We start from the raw sequence: 17500 nt of genomic DNA, 5'->3' as shown, positions 1-17500 counted from the left end.
TAATGGCGGCTGGCGGGGCACTGAGAATGCAGCTTCTAAAAAATCTATTTTCTGTGTAATATTTTCTCTGTAATATGATCTTTAGAAACGTCTTTAGAAACGAAATAGCTTCCCCACTTGCTCCAGCACGCATGCGCACAGCACGCAGACTGGCTATTCTCCGTTACGTCTGTAGGCTACACTCATGGCTCACATTCTCTACTCTACGATCGGCTTGTTGGTGCCTGGAATATTGTGTGTAATATGCCTGAATATTTATCAGATTTTGAGGATATAGAAGATGACTTAGAATATGATGGACGCCGATCGTAGCGTAGAGAATGTGAGCCGCGACTGTAGCCTACAGACGGAGAATAGCCAGTTTGCGCGCTGTGCGCATGCGTGCTGGAGCAAGTGGGGAAGCCACTTCGTTTCTAAAGACGTTTCTAAAGATCATATTACAGAGGCATGTGAAAAACCACAAGCCCTCGCTCTATGTAAGCACAACTAGCGATTCATAAAGACAGATTGATGAAAACTACCGTTTCGCAGCAGAAAATAGATTTTTTAGAAGCTGCATTCTCAGTGCCCCGTCCGCCGCCATTACATGGATATACTTGTCTTGCGCTGGATTTTTAATTTCTTCTACAGGCCTCCGAATTACACCAAAGTTATCTCGGTGAGTCAAACGTCTTATAATATGCCGTAAATAAGGTCCAGGTTGTCAAAAACGAGCATTCTCCTTTAAGGTCTTAAATGACATCATGGAAGCACTGGACTTAAAGAAAGTGTGTGTAGCCTTATTTATAGATTTATCAAAGGCATTTGACACTGTAGATCATAATATCCTGGTTGATACATTGCACAAAATCGGCCTATCGGAGCATGCAGTTTCTTGGTTCAGAAACTAACTTATGGATCGATCACAGTGTGTCCAGATGGCCGGGTCTTCATCAACATTTTTTATGGTTTCGAAGGGGGTACCACAAGGTTCAGTGTTAGGGCCCATTTTGTTTTCAATCTACATAAATTATCTTTGTAATGATTTGTCTGATGCCCTGTATAATTTTTATGCCGACGACACGATTATTTATTGTTTTGCACCATGTGCTGTGCAAGCTTTTGCTCTTTTACAGCCTGTCTTTGATGTAGTTCATCTCGTCTGCAAAAGCTGAAGCTGGTTTTGAACATAGATAAGACGAAGGTCATGATGTTTTCTAGGGCTACTGTGTCGTCACAAAATCTCCCTGTTTTAAGTTGCCAAGGAACAGCCATTGAGCTGGTTTTGTCTTATAAGTATTTGGGCTTCCATGTCGATCAACACCTCACTTTCAAGTCCCATATTTCAATTTTTATTTTAGGAACAGATCTCTTTTCTCCCGTAGAGCTAGGAAATATCTTGTGTCAGCAACTTTTCTGCCACTGCTTGATTATGGTGACATACTGTACATGCACGCTCCAGCCCCAGCCACCTGTTTACGTTCTCTGGACACTGTGTATCACTGTGCTTTGCGGTTTGTCACTGGTTGTAAAAATCTGACCCATCATTGCACTTTGTATAAAAAAGCAGAATGGTCATCTTTAATTGATAGGAGATACACTCATTGGTTGACTTTTATTTATAAAGCTCTCCTTGGTGTTGTCCCGTCCTATCTAGGAAACTACCTAATTAGGAATCAAGGACACTACATCTTACGATCATCTGATTTCTTTACACTGACTGTCCCTCGAGTGTTCACAGAACTGGGGAAAAAGGCATTTCGCTATGCTGCTCCCTCTGCATGGAATTCCTTGCAAGCTGACTTAAAATTGCCTGAACTGATCCCGTTTGACAGCTTTGTTGAAATTCTCAAGGATAAGGAACTTGAAGGCTTAGGGATTTGTCACTGCTTTTAAATCAGTTGTTATACCTCTAACTTGAGCTTATTTATTTATTGTATGTATGCTATTTGTATTGTAACCTTTTGTATTGTAATTTGCTGCCTCTTGGCCAGGTCACTTTTGAAAAAGAGATTCTTTCTCAATAAGCTTACCTGGTTAAATAAAGGTCTAATATATATATATTTTAATGAGTTACTGTATTTAATGGGCTACTGTATTTAATGGGCTACTATATTTAATGGGTTACTGTATTTAATGGGCTACTGTATTTAATGGGCTACTGTATTTAACGGGTTACTGTATTTAATGGGTGACTGTATTTAATGGGTTAGTGTAGTTAATACGTTACTGTATTTAATGGGCTACTGTATTTAACGGATTACTGTATTTAATGGGCTACTGTATTTAATGGGTTAGTGTAGTTAATGGAATTGGTTACTGTATTTAATGGGTTAGTTTAGTTAATGGGTTACTGTATTTAATGGGTTAGTAATAGTAATAATAATAATAATAATAATAACAATAATGATAATAATAATAATAACTTTGTTATATAGCATCTTTCATAAAACTCAAGGTCGCTTTATATAGGGGCAATAACATACAAGAGACAACTACGGTACTAGTGTAGTTAATACGTTACTGTATTTAATGGGTTACTATATTTAATGAGCTACTGTATTTAATGGGTTACTGTATTTAATGAGCTACTGTATTTAATGGGTTACTGTATTTAATGGATTACTGTATTTAATGGGTTACTGCAGCCAAATGGTGGAAATGTCATAGAAAATTCTATCATATTGGAATCAAATGGAAAATCAAATCTAATAGCCGATATATGGATGTGAAATTGAATGGTGGTATCACTACCGCCCCCTGTTGTGCAGGCGTACCTGCAGGTCCTGGATCACTACCCCCCCCCCCCCCCCTGGTGTGCAGGCGTACCTGCAGGTCCTGGATCACTACCCCCCCCCCCCCCCTGGTGTCCAGGCGTACCTGCAGGTCCCGGATCACTACCCCCCCCACCCCTGGTGTCCAGGCGTACCTGCCCGGCCCGCGCAGGTCCCGGATCTCCACGTTGAGGAAGGGCAGGAAGGGGTTGGCACAGAAGGGGCAGGTGGTGTTGAGGTTGGAGTCGTCGGCCGTCCAGCCGGCCATGATCTCCTCGTCGTACACCAGGCAGTCGCACGTCTTACAGCGCGAACAGCTGGAGATCAGGAGCTGGACCAGGGCAGAAGGGACAGAGAGCTGGGGTCAGAGGTCTACTCAAAATGGCTGCCGCTGCAACCCGCCGTGCCGGAGACAGAGCTGGGGTCAGAGTTCTACTCAAGATGGCTACCGGTGCAAGCCACCGTGCCGGATGGAAGGTCAGGGGTTCTCCCATCTTTAGGTATATGCATCGGCCTGTCTGTCTGTCTGTCTGTCTGTCTGTCTGTCTATTAAGTCCGTCTGTCTGTATATTGGCCAAAGCTAATCAGATAACAGATAGTATAAAAGTACAAATGACCCCTCTTTAAAAGCTGAACAGCATTGATCCCTGGGTCGTAGTGGGGTCGTAGGGGGGTCGTATAGGAGACGTAGGAGGGCGGTAGGGAGGTCGTAGTGGGGTCGTAGTGGGCGTCTCTTCTCACCTGTGAATGAATTTCATGTCTCAACAAAGTGTTCTGTTTTCCCCCTTGACTGTTGTTCTAAACTTTGTAGTTCGTTCTCATAGATCAGTCTGTTAGAACTACAAATTCTTCCCTGTGTGACATCACTTCCCTGTCCTTCATCCTGAAACTATGTCACTTCCTTTTTCACTGTATAACCTATCAACCTCGTCCTCATGTGAACGCACTCTGCCTGGATATCACTTCCTGTGCTGAGTCCGACTGCAGAATCGTAACAGAATAAAACTATTGCCTTTGTTTAAAACCAGCTTGACCGACCACTCAGCGTGTTCTTAGAAATCTAAACTAAACCAAGTAAGATTTTCATTTACAATAATTGGCGACGAGGAAATAAGAGAAAAGAGTCACTTTTGGGACAACTGCCGGTTTTTCAGCGAGCTCAGGAGGAGAAACGTGGGCCCACGTCAACTTTATAGTTGCGGAACGACTCCGGAGCACCGTCGTAGCCTGGGGGTGTATTTTCCCGGAGCCTGCTGTTCCGAGGCTCGCTGGAAAGCTGGTACGTTGGTCGAATCTTATCGTGGTCCTGCATTGTTTGCTCAGCTGTATGGACTTAAGACAATAGTGTTTATTCGAGCCGGTGTTGAACACGTGTGCCCTGGTTAGCTAAAGCCGGTTTTTGAGCCGCATGCCCGCTTAAAAACCTATATAACTGAACCAGAGTTGGTTTTGTAAGCGTTCGCATTTGGAACGTCGTGAAGTACTACACAACGTTGACTTTCGGAAAGCCTTCTCTTTTGAATTTTTGTTTTGGGATCCGCGTTGTGGGGGTTGCCGCGACGCGAGGGGGCTTGTTGTCTGAGGCTCGTTGTTTTTGTTTCTATTCTACTCCTGTTGTGAAGGGCACAACACGGAGATGGCTGATTCACTTCGAAAGATTATTTGGAATCCCCGGGGGGGTTAGCTAGGTAGCTCGTACCTAAGACGTAATCCTTATTTTGTTTTGGTTTGTTTGTAGACTTGGATGTGTGTGTGTTTGTAATAGACTGCATTTGGCTGTTTGCTGCGTCCTGCGTTTTGTGTTTCATGTGAAGCTGAGGCTTCTTGAATATTGGATCCATTGTATGTTTGAGTCTACACCAAGGTAGATCTGTTTTTGTATTGGGATTTGAGGTCCTGTTTTGTGTTTACTGTTAAACCCATGTTTATGCTGGGTGTTTTGTTTTATGCTGGTTTTGGTTTGTGTACGTTTGTGATTGATTTTCATGCTGGCTGCATTCTAGCTAGGCTACTGTTCTTGTTCTGCTCCAAACTAGCTATCTTCTCTGTTAGCTATGGTTTTCGTTGTTCTATTGTTTCAATGCTAGCTTCCATGTGCTAGCTAGTTCATCCACATGTTGATTAGCCCACGTGTTAGTACTTTCCTCTAACTTTGTGCACATGTGGTTAACTTCCTGTTTTGCTGCTTGTGTGAAAAAAAAAGAAAAAAAAGTGAGAGACTTCCTGTTTTCCCTCATCTCCACCATTTGAGGGTCCACCATTTTGGCTTCTGAAGTCTGCCATTTTGGAAAAAAAAATAATAATAACAGGATAATGGAAAAAAAGTATCTCTCAGCACAGCAGTAATTTGGTTGACTGAACGTGTTTAGTTTTTTTTCTGTAACTTTTTATTACATTGTTTGTTCTCATATTTTCTTTTAAAATGGGAGCTACTTATAGTACACGAAAGCGTGAAACTTTTCTGGGCGCTGCCAAAATAGTGGCATTGAAGTATGATCCTACTGTGTGTGAGCAAATTGCTTTATGGGCTAAATTCAGTGATTTTCCCCCTGTGTCAGGTACACTGTCTGTTAAGTTGCTAGGAAAAGCGAGGGACAGCTTAAGGGACAGCTTGAGGAGTTTGAATTAACTAAGCTAGGTAGGAAGTCAGAGAACCACATAAACTGGTCTCACTTTTCTGTCTGGGAGACGACTGCACATAACTTATTATCAGATAATAATGATCTGCTAAGCAGATGTAGGCTGTTTCAACCAGCTCCCGCTCCAGGCCCTATGCATGAGGCCTCCCTTCCTGTCCTAACACCTCCTGTCCAAACGTCCCTTGCTCCTGTTACGTCCCTTCCTGTTGTTCAGCCATCTGTCACCTCTGCGCCTGCTATGTCTCAGATAACTCCCTTGCCGTTAACTGGTACTATTATGGTTGCTTCCCCTGTGTCATACCCTCCTGCTGTGTCTCGCCCTCCAGTTGGTGTCTCTGTGACCCCTGATCACCCCTTTGACACTTCCACACAGTCTCTGCCCCATCCCTTTGTTTCTGCTTCTAACTCACAAGATGACCGTCCAGGTTATTATCTTAGATCTGCTGATGCTGAACATCTGGTTAATGAGTTTGGTAATCTATGCTTGCCAATAATCCGTCCGCTCAATGAACAACGTGAAGCTGAGATAAGACGGGACTCCGCAAGACTGCAGGCAGCGCACTTCAACAACAACGCTCGCACTGAGCAACCACCGATGGGTGGACAGAAAAAACAATCCGGAGGCTATAGTGATAATCAGGTATATTCACAACGAAACAGCAGGGTTTACAAATCTAATCAGCGTTGTTATTTCTGCAACCGCAAAGGGCATTACCGGAGGGAGTGTAGACTATACGCTAAATTTCAAAAGTCTTTTGTTAATACTCCACAGGGTGGTGGATTCTGACTAGATAAGATAGATATTTCAGTAGGGAAAGTCTAGGGAGAGTGAGGGTGTACGTGACAGGGGGGGGGGGGAAAGGTAAGAGAAAGAAAAAAATATTGTACATATTGTCTAACGACCCAATTTTGTTAACTTTTTTTTTTTTGTTCTGTTTAAAATTTCATGTTATAGCTGATTTCAGATGCACATTCATTGGTTCTGAGTTTTACAGACAACTGTCGTTCCTGGACTACCGGATAAATGCCAAACCGGTTGGAACCGCAAGTATTTTAATAATTTGAAATGACTGCCAATTAAAGTTGTGTTAGATGATGCTAACTTCAAACTCAATTCACTGTATTATTGGCATATTAACTTAATATGCTCAGATCTGTTTTGCAAACTAGTTTTCGGAGGTGTGACTCCAACGGAATTGATATCATCCAGCCTAAGAAGGTAAAACCGCCACACTACATTATCATGGTTCACGGCTTTTAGCAAATTGGACATATTCTTGAAATACTGAAAAAAAAAGAAAAAAAGACGACTCAAATTTATCAAAACTGTTTTCTATGATTTATTTTGTTATGTTTATGTGCCTCCGGCGCATAATTTCTAAGAAGACCTGGTGTTACCCACAAGGGTGATGAGAAATTGAAATGTCTTTTATTTTGACTGTCTTTTCATTTTGTCTGTCTTTCATTTTGTCTGTCTTTCATTTTGTCTGTCTTTTATTGTCTGTAAACTGCCCATGCAGCTCTGTCTGTGCGTCTGACGGCCCACAGAGACAGCTGCATGGTTAAAAAAAAAAAGTGTCACATTATTTCTGAAGTTTGTTTACAGAGTAAACACAGGCACGGGACGAGAGATGGAGGCTACTCCAGGAATTGGATACTCACACCAGGTGACTCCAGCAACCGGGATAACCGACTTCCCAGTTAGATGGGCTGACACCTTGGTTCGTGGGACGCTGGTCAAACGCCTCACCCCCACGTTGCCCGACTGACTGTGGGTAAGAGATAGATATGACCTAGACTAGATTAAGGTTAGTAACCAAGCGGTTGTCAGACCCAAGGAACCATCACGTCCTAAGCGTGCTCATAACTCTCTGTCCTCAAACGCAGAAATGTGGTTATTGAAATTAAGAGCTCAATTTACAACACCCCTAGTGTTCTTTTGGGAACGGTTTAGATAAATTATATTTGTTCAGACTTTGAGAACCGCATATGAAGCTATTCATTCAATGTTATTTTGGTATGAGTAATGCATTTTTTCCATTTGTTCACCCTGATTTAAGGGATTTTTTTTTTTTTTTGCTTTCACCCTTAGAGGGCGTTGTTTTACATAATGTGTTGGCGCTCCCCTTTTTAAATGATCAATTTCTTGTTAGAAACAAGGACTCGTGGTTTGATGATACGAATGTGTTGTTTTATTTTAGGAAATGGCCATAGATTTTCTAAGAACTAAATCTAATTGGTGCGTGAGCAGGTTAATTACCTTGGTCACGTAATAATGATGAATAAACAAAAATTCACTGCTTGGGACTAGGCTACTGCAGTGTCTATCCCTGATTTTGCAGACATAACCCTCATTAGACAAAAGCTAGCTCCCCTTGACAAGATTACATGGACTGACGAGCCCGACTGGCTCTCACAACGCTTAAACAGAGACTGACTAATACACCCTGTTTAAGTATTTCTGACTCTAAAAAGACTTGACTCTGTTAAGAGGACTTGTGTCCTACTTGAAATCAGTGGCAGCTACCACTGGCGCTATGTTTCAGACCTAGTAGCACTGCACACGCTGTTTTGTCCATGTCCTGCATGTTGTGTCTATTCTTTTTACATCGCACCTACACACAGCGTGGCTGCTACTTTAATAGAATGAACTGTTGACCGTACATTTCAAAGATGCACTGTTCTTAACTCTGCTTCCTCCTCCAGAAGGCGGAGAGACATGACTGTCAACATAGTTGAAGGGACATCAAATAAGCCACGCTCAAACCTCTCAGATATTCTCCTCTCTCACTCTGATTTTGAATGAATGCTCATTTCATAGTTAGCATAACCTATACTGCATCTTCCATGCTTTCATGATGTTTTCAAATTAGCACACTGACCAGATCATGTTTAAAAAAAACAGGGGTAGTGAAGGATGTTATCACGTTAACTGGTCGTTGCTAATGAAACAGACTAGTACAGGGGTGGCCAACCCGCGGCTCGCGAGCCGAATGCGGCTCTTTGCCCGTCAATGTGCGGCTCCTCCATCCATCCCCCCCAAAAAGTTGGCTTGCGGCTCTTCCATCCTTTCATTAAAAAATAAATTCATTCATTCCATAAGAACGTTTCTCTCTCTCTAGTTTCGCTGTGCATTTCTTCCCGCCCATTTTAGTTTATTGCAGATTTGTCATAAAATCATGATTCGTTTGCTAGTGAGGAAGTCGCGTGAGAACCACTTCAAACCAATCATATAGGTAGCAAATCACCTTGGTAACAAAATTATTAGGTGCGTTTACATGGACAGTTTGAATCGGTTTCAAATAGGTTTGGAAGACCAAACCGATTGAAAATATGTCATATAAACACCTCAATCCGACTGAAATGCCCCAACCCGATTGAAATTCCAAGCGCTTTCAAGGAGGTAGTTTAAACCTTTTCGAAACCGTTTGGTCCGTCATGTATACTACCTTGAAACGGATTGATGCATCCGTTACGCATTTTTTCTTCATAGAACGTAATGGTAAGCCATTCTGTCTGATATGCCAGACATCATTGGGACATTTCAAAGCCTCAAATCTCGAGCCCAGTCCAGTCCAGCCCAACCCAGTCCAGTCCAGTCCAGTCCAGTCCAGTTCAGCCTAACCCAGTCCAGTTCAGCCTAACCCAGCCCAGTCCAGCCTAACCCAGTCCAGCCCAGCCTAACCCAGCCCAGTCCAGCCTAACCCAGCCCAGTCCAAAATATATTATGTCAGAAAATATCTTGTATTTGTGCGGTGACTGAAAGGGTGCGGTGACTGAAAAAAAGGTTGAGAAACGCTGGTATATATGGTGTGGCTCTGGGTGGTACCACAGTAATTTTTGTGGCTCTTAGTCTCTGACTGGTTGGCCACCCCTGGACTAGTAGTAGTAGTGAAGAAGTTGTATTGAAGGTAGTGAGGAAGTTGTATTGAAGGTAGTGAGGAAGTTGTACTGAAGGTAGTGAGGAAGTTGTATTGAAGGTAGTGAGGAAGTTGTATTGAAGGTAATGAGAACGTAGTTGAAAGAAATTAGAAAGTAGTTGAAGGAACAAGATGCAGAGCTGAAGAAGAAACTTAATGTGTAATATTTTAAAAAAAGTAGGCAAAGGCCAAGCTCCTGTTGAAACCTCTGATCCTGTGTCCATAGGTAGTATGGCTGCTAACTCCGCTGCTAAAGCTGCGGTGCTCTCCTGTTTTGTCTATGCTGTCTCTCTCATCTGTGGATTCACAGGTCTCTGCCGACCTGAGAGGGCTTCCTGCATTTCCAACCAGGCCAGTGGGTTGTGATCCGAGACCTGAAACCACCGTGCCGTTGGCTGGGCCCGTACCAGTTCCTGCTGCCAACCCAGACGTAGCAGAGAGGACTTTGTGGGTACACGCCAGCCACTGCAGGCTGGTTCCAAACCAGGACGAGGCCACCCGGCCCGAGGATTCCAACAACCAAGATGCAATATCCTGTGTCACCACCAGGGCGAAAGCTCACTCTCTGGTCTCCTCAGATGAGGAATCAGACAAAGAATAACACACTACCTTTTCCTCATTGCTGTCAGGATGACAACTCTGACCGCCACTTCAGCAAAACACAATCATAGGCCACCACACTGTGGCTTCCTCTGAGGAGGAGCTATTGAAAGAAGTGACCTTGCCTGTCACCTCCTTCCCAGGATCGTTATGGCAACGTGGACAAGCGTTTGTCCTATTTGAATGTTGCACTCCACTTGACTGTTGGGTCTATACGGTAGACGAAGATGGATGGAAAATACTGCATTCTGCATATATAAGATTTGAAAGCAACAAAGATTTCCAGGTTATACTGTTGAAACTGAGACTGGAGTTTGGTTTAGAGTGGGTATACAAGTATTGAAAATTCATAATTATAAAGTTGACCTTTGTAGAGCTGTTCCAGACTATTCTCAGGGTACTGTGTTTAACTGTGTTTAACTGCTCTGCACCTAACTACCTCAACGAAGTATTAAAATAAAGCCTAACAGAATTGCATCCACAGGGTTGAACTTGAAAAGCGAGTTAAACAATTTGAAGTGACCTCTTCAATATATCACAGCATGTATTAATATTTTCAGATACAACACACAGATTAGGACAAATTAATGTTTTAAGAATATTTATGAGATGTGAAATTAAGGTTCAGAGAGCCATTCCAAATGGCGTATTTTTTGAGCTATAGGGAAATAGCGTATTCAACTTTAAATTGCAACAGTGTCATATGGATGTTATCTTGCTCATTTAATTTCCAGGATTAAGAAGGTTGATCACACTCAAATGCAGGTAATTCATCAGCAATCAAACTAGACACCATAGAGCTGTCTCGAATTTTCAATTTAGTTTCGGTATATTATTTCTCTCATGAACGCATGACACATGATCGCATAATACCAAGTAATTTCAGCCTTAGCTAAAGAAGTAAATTACATGAAAAAGATTGTGCTACAAAATAGACTTACCTTAGAGATAATACTGGCTATATCTGCTGTTCGTTTAGTTCAGATCCAAATGCTACATTGAGTTCTATGAAGCAAACGATAAAGGTATTCAGATCTTAAATAATGTTCCTAAATGGAATGCTATTTCAAGTCCTGGATATTCTCAAATGTGTGTGTATAATTTGTATGTATGTTTTTCATCGTTATTATTTTTTTTAAATATTCTTAAGTGTATGTTTAACTGCTGTTCCAGATATGCCTATGCTGCCTTAATAATAGAAAAAGTTAAATTTACTATTGATTCAATTCAAGACCTTAATGATGTCTGTGCCATTGACATTGAATATTTGGAATATTTTGATACATAATCTGTTGGTTCTAATTTGAATTTAAGGGTTTTCCTCTAAAACGAAGAAAGAGGTTTTTTCCCACTCAGACATGAATATATGAAATGTCTTAGATTAGTAATCATGTTCCTTTTCATATGTGTAGAATTAGGTTTTTGCCAAAGATGTTGGATTATTTTTATGATATTTCATAATTTGATTCCACATTGTTGATTCTTTCATTTCTATTATAGTTGTGGATATTAAATCCACAAAGTGGGGAATTGTGAATGAATTTCAAGTCTCAACAAAGTGTTCTATTTTCCCCCTTGACTGTTGTTCTAAACTTTGTAGTTCGTTCTCATAGATCAGTCTGTTAGAACTACAAATTCTTCCCTGTGTGACATCACTTCCCTGTCCTTCATCCTGAAACTATGTCACTTCCTTTTTCACTGTATAACCTATCGACCTCGCCCTCATGTGAACTCACTCTGCCTGGATATCACTTCCTGTGCTAGAGTCCGACTCTGCAGAATCGTAACAGAATAAAACTATTGCCTTTGTTTAAAACCAGCTTGACCGACCACTCAGCGTGTTCTTAGAAATCTAAACTAAACCAAGTAAGATTTTCATTTCCACACCTCCATGGCGTAGTTGTGGAAGATGCTGGTGCTGCTGGTGTAGCGAGAGGAGCCCAGGTCTGACCGGTCTGCTAGAGGGAAGCCTGGAGGAGACAACACACTGCCTGGGGGAGGGAGGGACAGACGGAGAGAGAAAGACATATCATTTCATTAAGCTCTCCAGTCACGAGGAGCCTTCTCTATCCTGGCTAGAACACATCCAGCTTCTTTCATATCTATAATGATCTACTCATTTGTACTGGAGGTGAAAAAAACAGCCACTGAACGTGGTGGACACGCTAGGTGCTGTGGGATGCTAACCACCCAGCGTCTGAGTGGCCCTGATTGAAGAGCTCCAAGGATGGTGGACATCGCAATCAGACCCCGTCAATCACTGGTGGAGGTTTCTAGTATACTGTGCATCTTCAGGTATGTTTCTAGTATACTGTACCTCTTCAGGTATGTTTCTAGTATACTGTACCTCTTCAGGTATGTTTCTAGTATACTGTGCCTCTTCAGGTATGTTTCTAGTATACTGTGCTTCTTCAGGTATGTTTCTAGTATACTGTACCTCTTCAGGTATGTTTCTAGTATACTGTGCCTCTTCAGGTATGTTTCTAGTATACTGTGCCTCTTCAGGTATGTTTCTAGTATACTGTACCTCTTCAGGTATGTTTCTAGTATACTGTGCTTCTTCAGGTATGTTTCTAGTATACTGTACCTCTTCATGTATGTTTCTAGTATACTGTGCTTCTTCAGGTATGTTTCTAGTATACTGTGCATCTTCAGGTATGTTTCTAGTATACTGTACCTCTTCAGGTATGTTTCTAGTATACTGTGCCTCTTCAGGTATGTTTCTAGTATACTGTACCTCTTCAGGTATGTTTCTAGTATACTGTGCATCTTCAGTTATGTTTCTAGTATACTGTGCATCTTCAGGTATGTTTCTAGTATACTGTGCATCTTCAGGTATGTTTCTAGTATACTGTGCCTCTTCAGGTATGTTTCTAGTATACTGTGCCTCTTCAGGTATGTTTCTAGTATACTGTGCATCTTCAGTTATGTTTCTAGTATACTGTGCATCTTCAGGTATGTTTCTAGTATACTGTGCATCTTCAGGTATGTTTCTAGTATACTGTGCATCTTCAGTTATGTTTCTAGTATACTGTGCCTCTTCAGGTATGTTTCTAGTATACTGTGCCTCTTCAGGTATGTTTCTAGTATACTGTGCATCTTCAGGTATGTTTCTAGTATACTGTGCTTCTTCAGGTATGTTTCTAGTATACTGTGCATCTTCAGGTATGTTTCTAGTATACTGTGCATCTTCACGTATGTTTCTAGTATACTGTGCATCTTCACGTATGTTTCTAGTATACTGTGCATCTTCACGTATGTAAAGTATTTGACAGGTTGTCAGGCATCCAAGGATTTGAAAATATGTGTGGTGGAAACAGGGGAAGGGTTACCTGGGTATAATGGTGGGGGTCTCCCTGAGCTGCTCCCCAGGGTGGGACTGTCCAGCCGGGAGCGTAGGGGACTGCGTCTGGGGCTCCGGCGGGGGCCGTTCCTTTGGGGGGAGATGGGCCCGTCTGGCTCCCCGCACCCCTCCTCATCCACCAAGGAGGAGCAGTCTGGCTCTCCCATACTCAGACGGTCACTGTTCCCATCCTGGGTGTGCAGGAGAGAGAGGGGGAGAGAGAGACAGGGTGGGGGGGACAGAGAGGCAGAAGGGACGTTTAGGGGGAAGAGAGTGGTGGTGGTGGTGGGGGTATTGCTGTTGATACAGCTATACATCACAATATTTTTCCCACGATACTGTATTGTGACAGATTTTTCGCGGCCCAATATCGATACCGTAAAAATATTTTTTGTAAAAACTTGTTTTTTTACACAAGGAAAATATACAGAACAAGACAAGGAATAGATACAGATATAGAAAACTAAGGATATAATTTGGTCATAGATATATTATTCATGTTTTAAATGGATTTCAAATACCCTCTCATTCCCTCCACCCTCCGGGTCACCTCCAGGGAGTGGGGGATTTTCAGTCGTATTTTAAACATTTCAGTATCGCAATGAATCTCAATATTTATTGCATAGTATCGCAATGTATCGTGACACGTATCGTATTGTGACCCATGTATCGTGACACGTATCGTATTGTGACCCATGTATCGTGACACGTATCGTATTGTGACCAATGTATCCTGACATGTATTGTTTTCTGACCCATGTATGTGAGGTCCTTGCCGATACCCCAGCCCTAATGCCCCTATGAGGGTACCTTGGTGGGGGTGGTGTAGGTGGCCAGGCGGGAGTACCAGCGGCTGGCCTTCTCCGCAACGCCTTTCCCCGCCGAGAACATGCTGCTCTTGAGGCCATCCAGGGTGGGCGTGAGCAGCGTGTCCAGGGCGAAGGAGGAGGAGGACGGCGAGGGCGGGACCGGGCCGGTCCCCGGGGGGTCAGCCCCGCCCCTCTCCTGGTGGCTCCGGGGGCTGGGCGTGGTGGCGGCGGAGCGCGGGCACAGGGGGGGCGAGGACAACAGGCGCTGCCGCGGCCCGGCGGGGCGGGAGGGAGAGGGCGAGTGGCAGGTGCGCGAGCGCGGCGGCGGCGCCGCCCCTCCGGGTCTCAGGGGGGAGCCGTGGGGCAGGCTGGAGCGGCGCGGGGCGGCCAGCGAGGAGGAGCCGTGGAAGAGCAGGGGGCTGGAGGGGTCCTGCAGGTCCACGCTGGGCGTACGGCTGCCCAGGGGGCTGCCCATGTGGCTCATGTACAGCTCGATCTCCCTGGCCAGGTGGCGGCGGGCCGTGGGGGTGCTGACCTCGTCGGTGGCGCCGTCTCGCCCCTCGTCGTCTCCGTCCCGCCGGGCCTTGGACTGGGCTGCCAGGAGGGAGAGCGGGTCGAAGCCTGTCTCGATGTCCATGCGTTTGATGGAGCCTCTCCGCCCCTCGCCTCTCCGCCCCCCCCCCGCCGGCCTCTGGCCTGTCCAGGTCCAGGTCCTCCAGGTCAAAGATGGTGTCCGTGTTTCCCTTGTCCTCGTCGCTGGACTCCATCTCCTCGGCGCTCTCCTCCCGGTGCGCGCGGCTCCTGGCGGCGTCCGCCTTCCCCGCCGGCCCCCCCAGCGCCAGCGAGCGGGGCCGTGTGTTGAAGCTGCTAGCCGAGAGGATCTTGGCGTCTGCACCCAGGTTCTCGGCCATCCTGGCCGGGCGGGTCGGGCCTCGGTTCAGGCCCAGGCCCAGGCCGTCTCCGCTCAGCCTGCGCCCGTGGACCACCTGCCAGCTGGACGCCCCGTCCGCCGGGCCCGCACCCGAGACCGGACCCCCCTCCAGGGCGCTCTGGTGTCTCCGGCGCAGGCTGTCGCTCTGGACCATCCCGATCTCATCCAGGGAGGAGGTGAAGAGGAGACCAGCCATGTGGCCTACACAGGGACAGAGGAGGTAGAACATGGTGAGTAGGAGGAATGAGAAAGATAGAGTGAGTGAAGGTGGGGAGACAGGAGAGGGGAGAAAGAGAGAGGGAGACATTGCTTGATATTAAAACCCCCTCCAGTCAAAATCAAACATTTTAAGCTGAAAGCGACATTATTAGTCAATTAAGACAACTGAACCTACCTGTGCTGGTTCTGCGCTTGGGCTCACAGGCTGCGTTGTCATAGGGACAGTTGCCACGGACGATGCCAGAGCGGGGCTTGAAGGGAGCGCCGACCTCTGGGAAAACCAGCTGGGGGAGGCAGTCACCACTGCCCTTTGCACTCTCCGTCTCAGACACTACTCAAACACGCACACACAGAAATGCACTGTCATTACAACTACACCCAACAGCGTAAGACCTCAACGGTGAAAATCCACCAGGGGGCAGTAGAGACGTTCTGTGAAGCAACAGCCTGCCCTTGATCAAAAATCTTTGTCAGAGAAAACTGAGGTGGAGAAAGAGGCTGCAGTCATTGAATGATGAGAAAGATGTTTAAAAGTGTCCAGTTGTTGTTATTTTAGAGATAGATCCAGAATGGAGGGAGAGAAGGAGAGGGGGATGCTGGGTGGAAACAGATGGCTGAGGCAGCCCACTCACACGAGCTGCAGTCACTCTCCTTCTTCTCTTCCTTGTCTGTGACTGGCTCCCCCCTCCTGACCTCCTCCTTGGACAGAGAATTATAGCCAAGGTCTGACTGGTCACCTAAGGAAGGAAGGAAGGAAAGAAGAAGAAGAAGAAGAAGAAGAAGAAGAAGAAGAAGAAGAAGAAGAAGAAGAAGAAGAAGAAGAAGAAGAAGAAGAAGAAGAAGAAGAAGAAGAAGAAGAAGAAGAAGAAGAAGAAGAAGAAGAAGAAGAAGAAGAAGAAGAAGAAGAAGAAGAAGAAGAAGAAGAAGAAGAAGAAGAAGAAGAAGAAGAAGAAGAAGAAGAAGAAGAAGAAGAAGAAGAAGAAGGAAAGAAAGAAAGAAAGAAAGGCATAGACAGACAGAGAGAGAGAGGAGAGAGAGGGAGAGATAAATATACAGACATCACGTATTGTCAACACAGCTCCACTCAAAAAAATGATTGTAACTGGCAAGTGAAAAGTATGCAGGAATGGCAGTCTACTCTACCCCAGTCAAACTACTGCATCTATCCCTCAGCTAACCACAAACCACTACTACTCTGGCTAACCATTACTAGTCATACCTCAACCAGCTACTGTACATGACAACACCTCATATCTGTGAACTACTGTATCTATCCTTCAGATAATTTGACTAACCACTACTAGTCATAATCAGCTACTGTACATGACAAGAACACCTCCTTTCCACACCTCGAGTTGCTATTGAACACAGGTCAAAAGGTTTTGAAAATACGTCTCCTCCTTCTAACTAGTCATAGCCCAAATGTGTTGTCTGAAAGTGAACATAATGGATGAATGTCATCTAATGAATCTATGGATCCATTTTGTGATGAGTAGGAGAGTGCACACAATACAACAACTTTATTAAAACAGTCTAGAGTGATGAACCACTCTTTCAGAGAGCTCTTCCCTCTGGAATATGTAGGGGTGGGTCGTATACCCACCTCCCTTGTTCTCTGTAAAGCGCATTGTGTTGCCTCTGGGTATGAAATGCGCTATACAAATAAAGCTTCGATTGATTGATTGATTGATTCCCTCTCACCTCAACGCTGGCTGGTGAAGTGGAGGACAGTATGTCTGCCTGTGTCAGATCAGTGTCTGGTACAGTAGGGAGAGGGAGAGGAGCACGTCTTTCATCTACTGAACTCATGCGGTTCACAGCCCCCATGGCAGGGAGGGAGGCTGGTGAGATGTGCTGAATGAAACAACAGCCTCCTCTGGGCTTTAGCAGACCTCTGGTATGGCTGAGAACATCATGGGACTTTTACACAGCAGAGTGAACTGGGGCTGTGCAGCACTGAGTCTGGAGCAGCCTTGTGCTCTCTGTCAGTGTGGCAGAGTGGGAGGTTCAGTTCTCTGTCAGTGTGGCAGTGCAGTGGGAGGTTCAGTTCTCTGTCAGTGTGTCAGTGCAATGGGAGGTTCAGTTCTCTGTCAGAGTGGCAGAGTGGGAGGTTCAGTTTTCTGTCAGAGTGTCAGAGTGGGAGGTTCAGTTCTCTGTCAGAGTGTCAGAGTGGGAGGTTCAGTTCTCTGTCAGTGTGTCAGTGCAATGGGAGGTTCAGTTCTCTGTCAGTGTCAGAGTGGGAGGTTCAGTTTTCTGTCAGTGTGTCAGTGCAATGGGAGGTTCAGT

At 44.7% G+C, this 17500-nt stretch overlaps 1 protein-coding gene across 1 annotated transcript in view; it reads right to left on the bottom strand.

Annotated features, from left to right (window-relative positions):
• LOC311307928 (C-myc promoter-binding protein-like) overlaps positions 1 to 17500 on the bottom strand; it is a 115032-nt gene that overhangs the window by 24581 nt on the left and 72951 nt on the right. Inside the window, 7 exon segments of the mRNA XM_084436824.1 lie at positions 2909 to 3084; positions 11800 to 11903; positions 13293 to 13446; positions 14066 to 14726; positions 14728 to 15196; positions 15390 to 15545; positions 15847 to 15951. Of these exon segments, the coding sequence (XP_084292950.1) occupies positions 2909 to 3084; positions 11800 to 11903; positions 13293 to 13446; positions 14066 to 14726; positions 14728 to 15196; positions 15390 to 15545; positions 15847 to 15951 (1825 nt within the window).

This window comes from Borostomias antarcticus (genome assembly GCF_949987555.1).
Source record: "Borostomias antarcticus genome assembly, chromosome: 4".
Classification (NCBI taxonomy): domain Eukaryota; kingdom Metazoa; phylum Chordata; class Actinopteri; order Stomiiformes; family Stomiidae; genus Borostomias; species Borostomias antarcticus.
The sequence above is the reverse complement of the archived record's forward strand: the minus strand, read 5'-3'. Positions and strand labels throughout refer to the sequence as shown.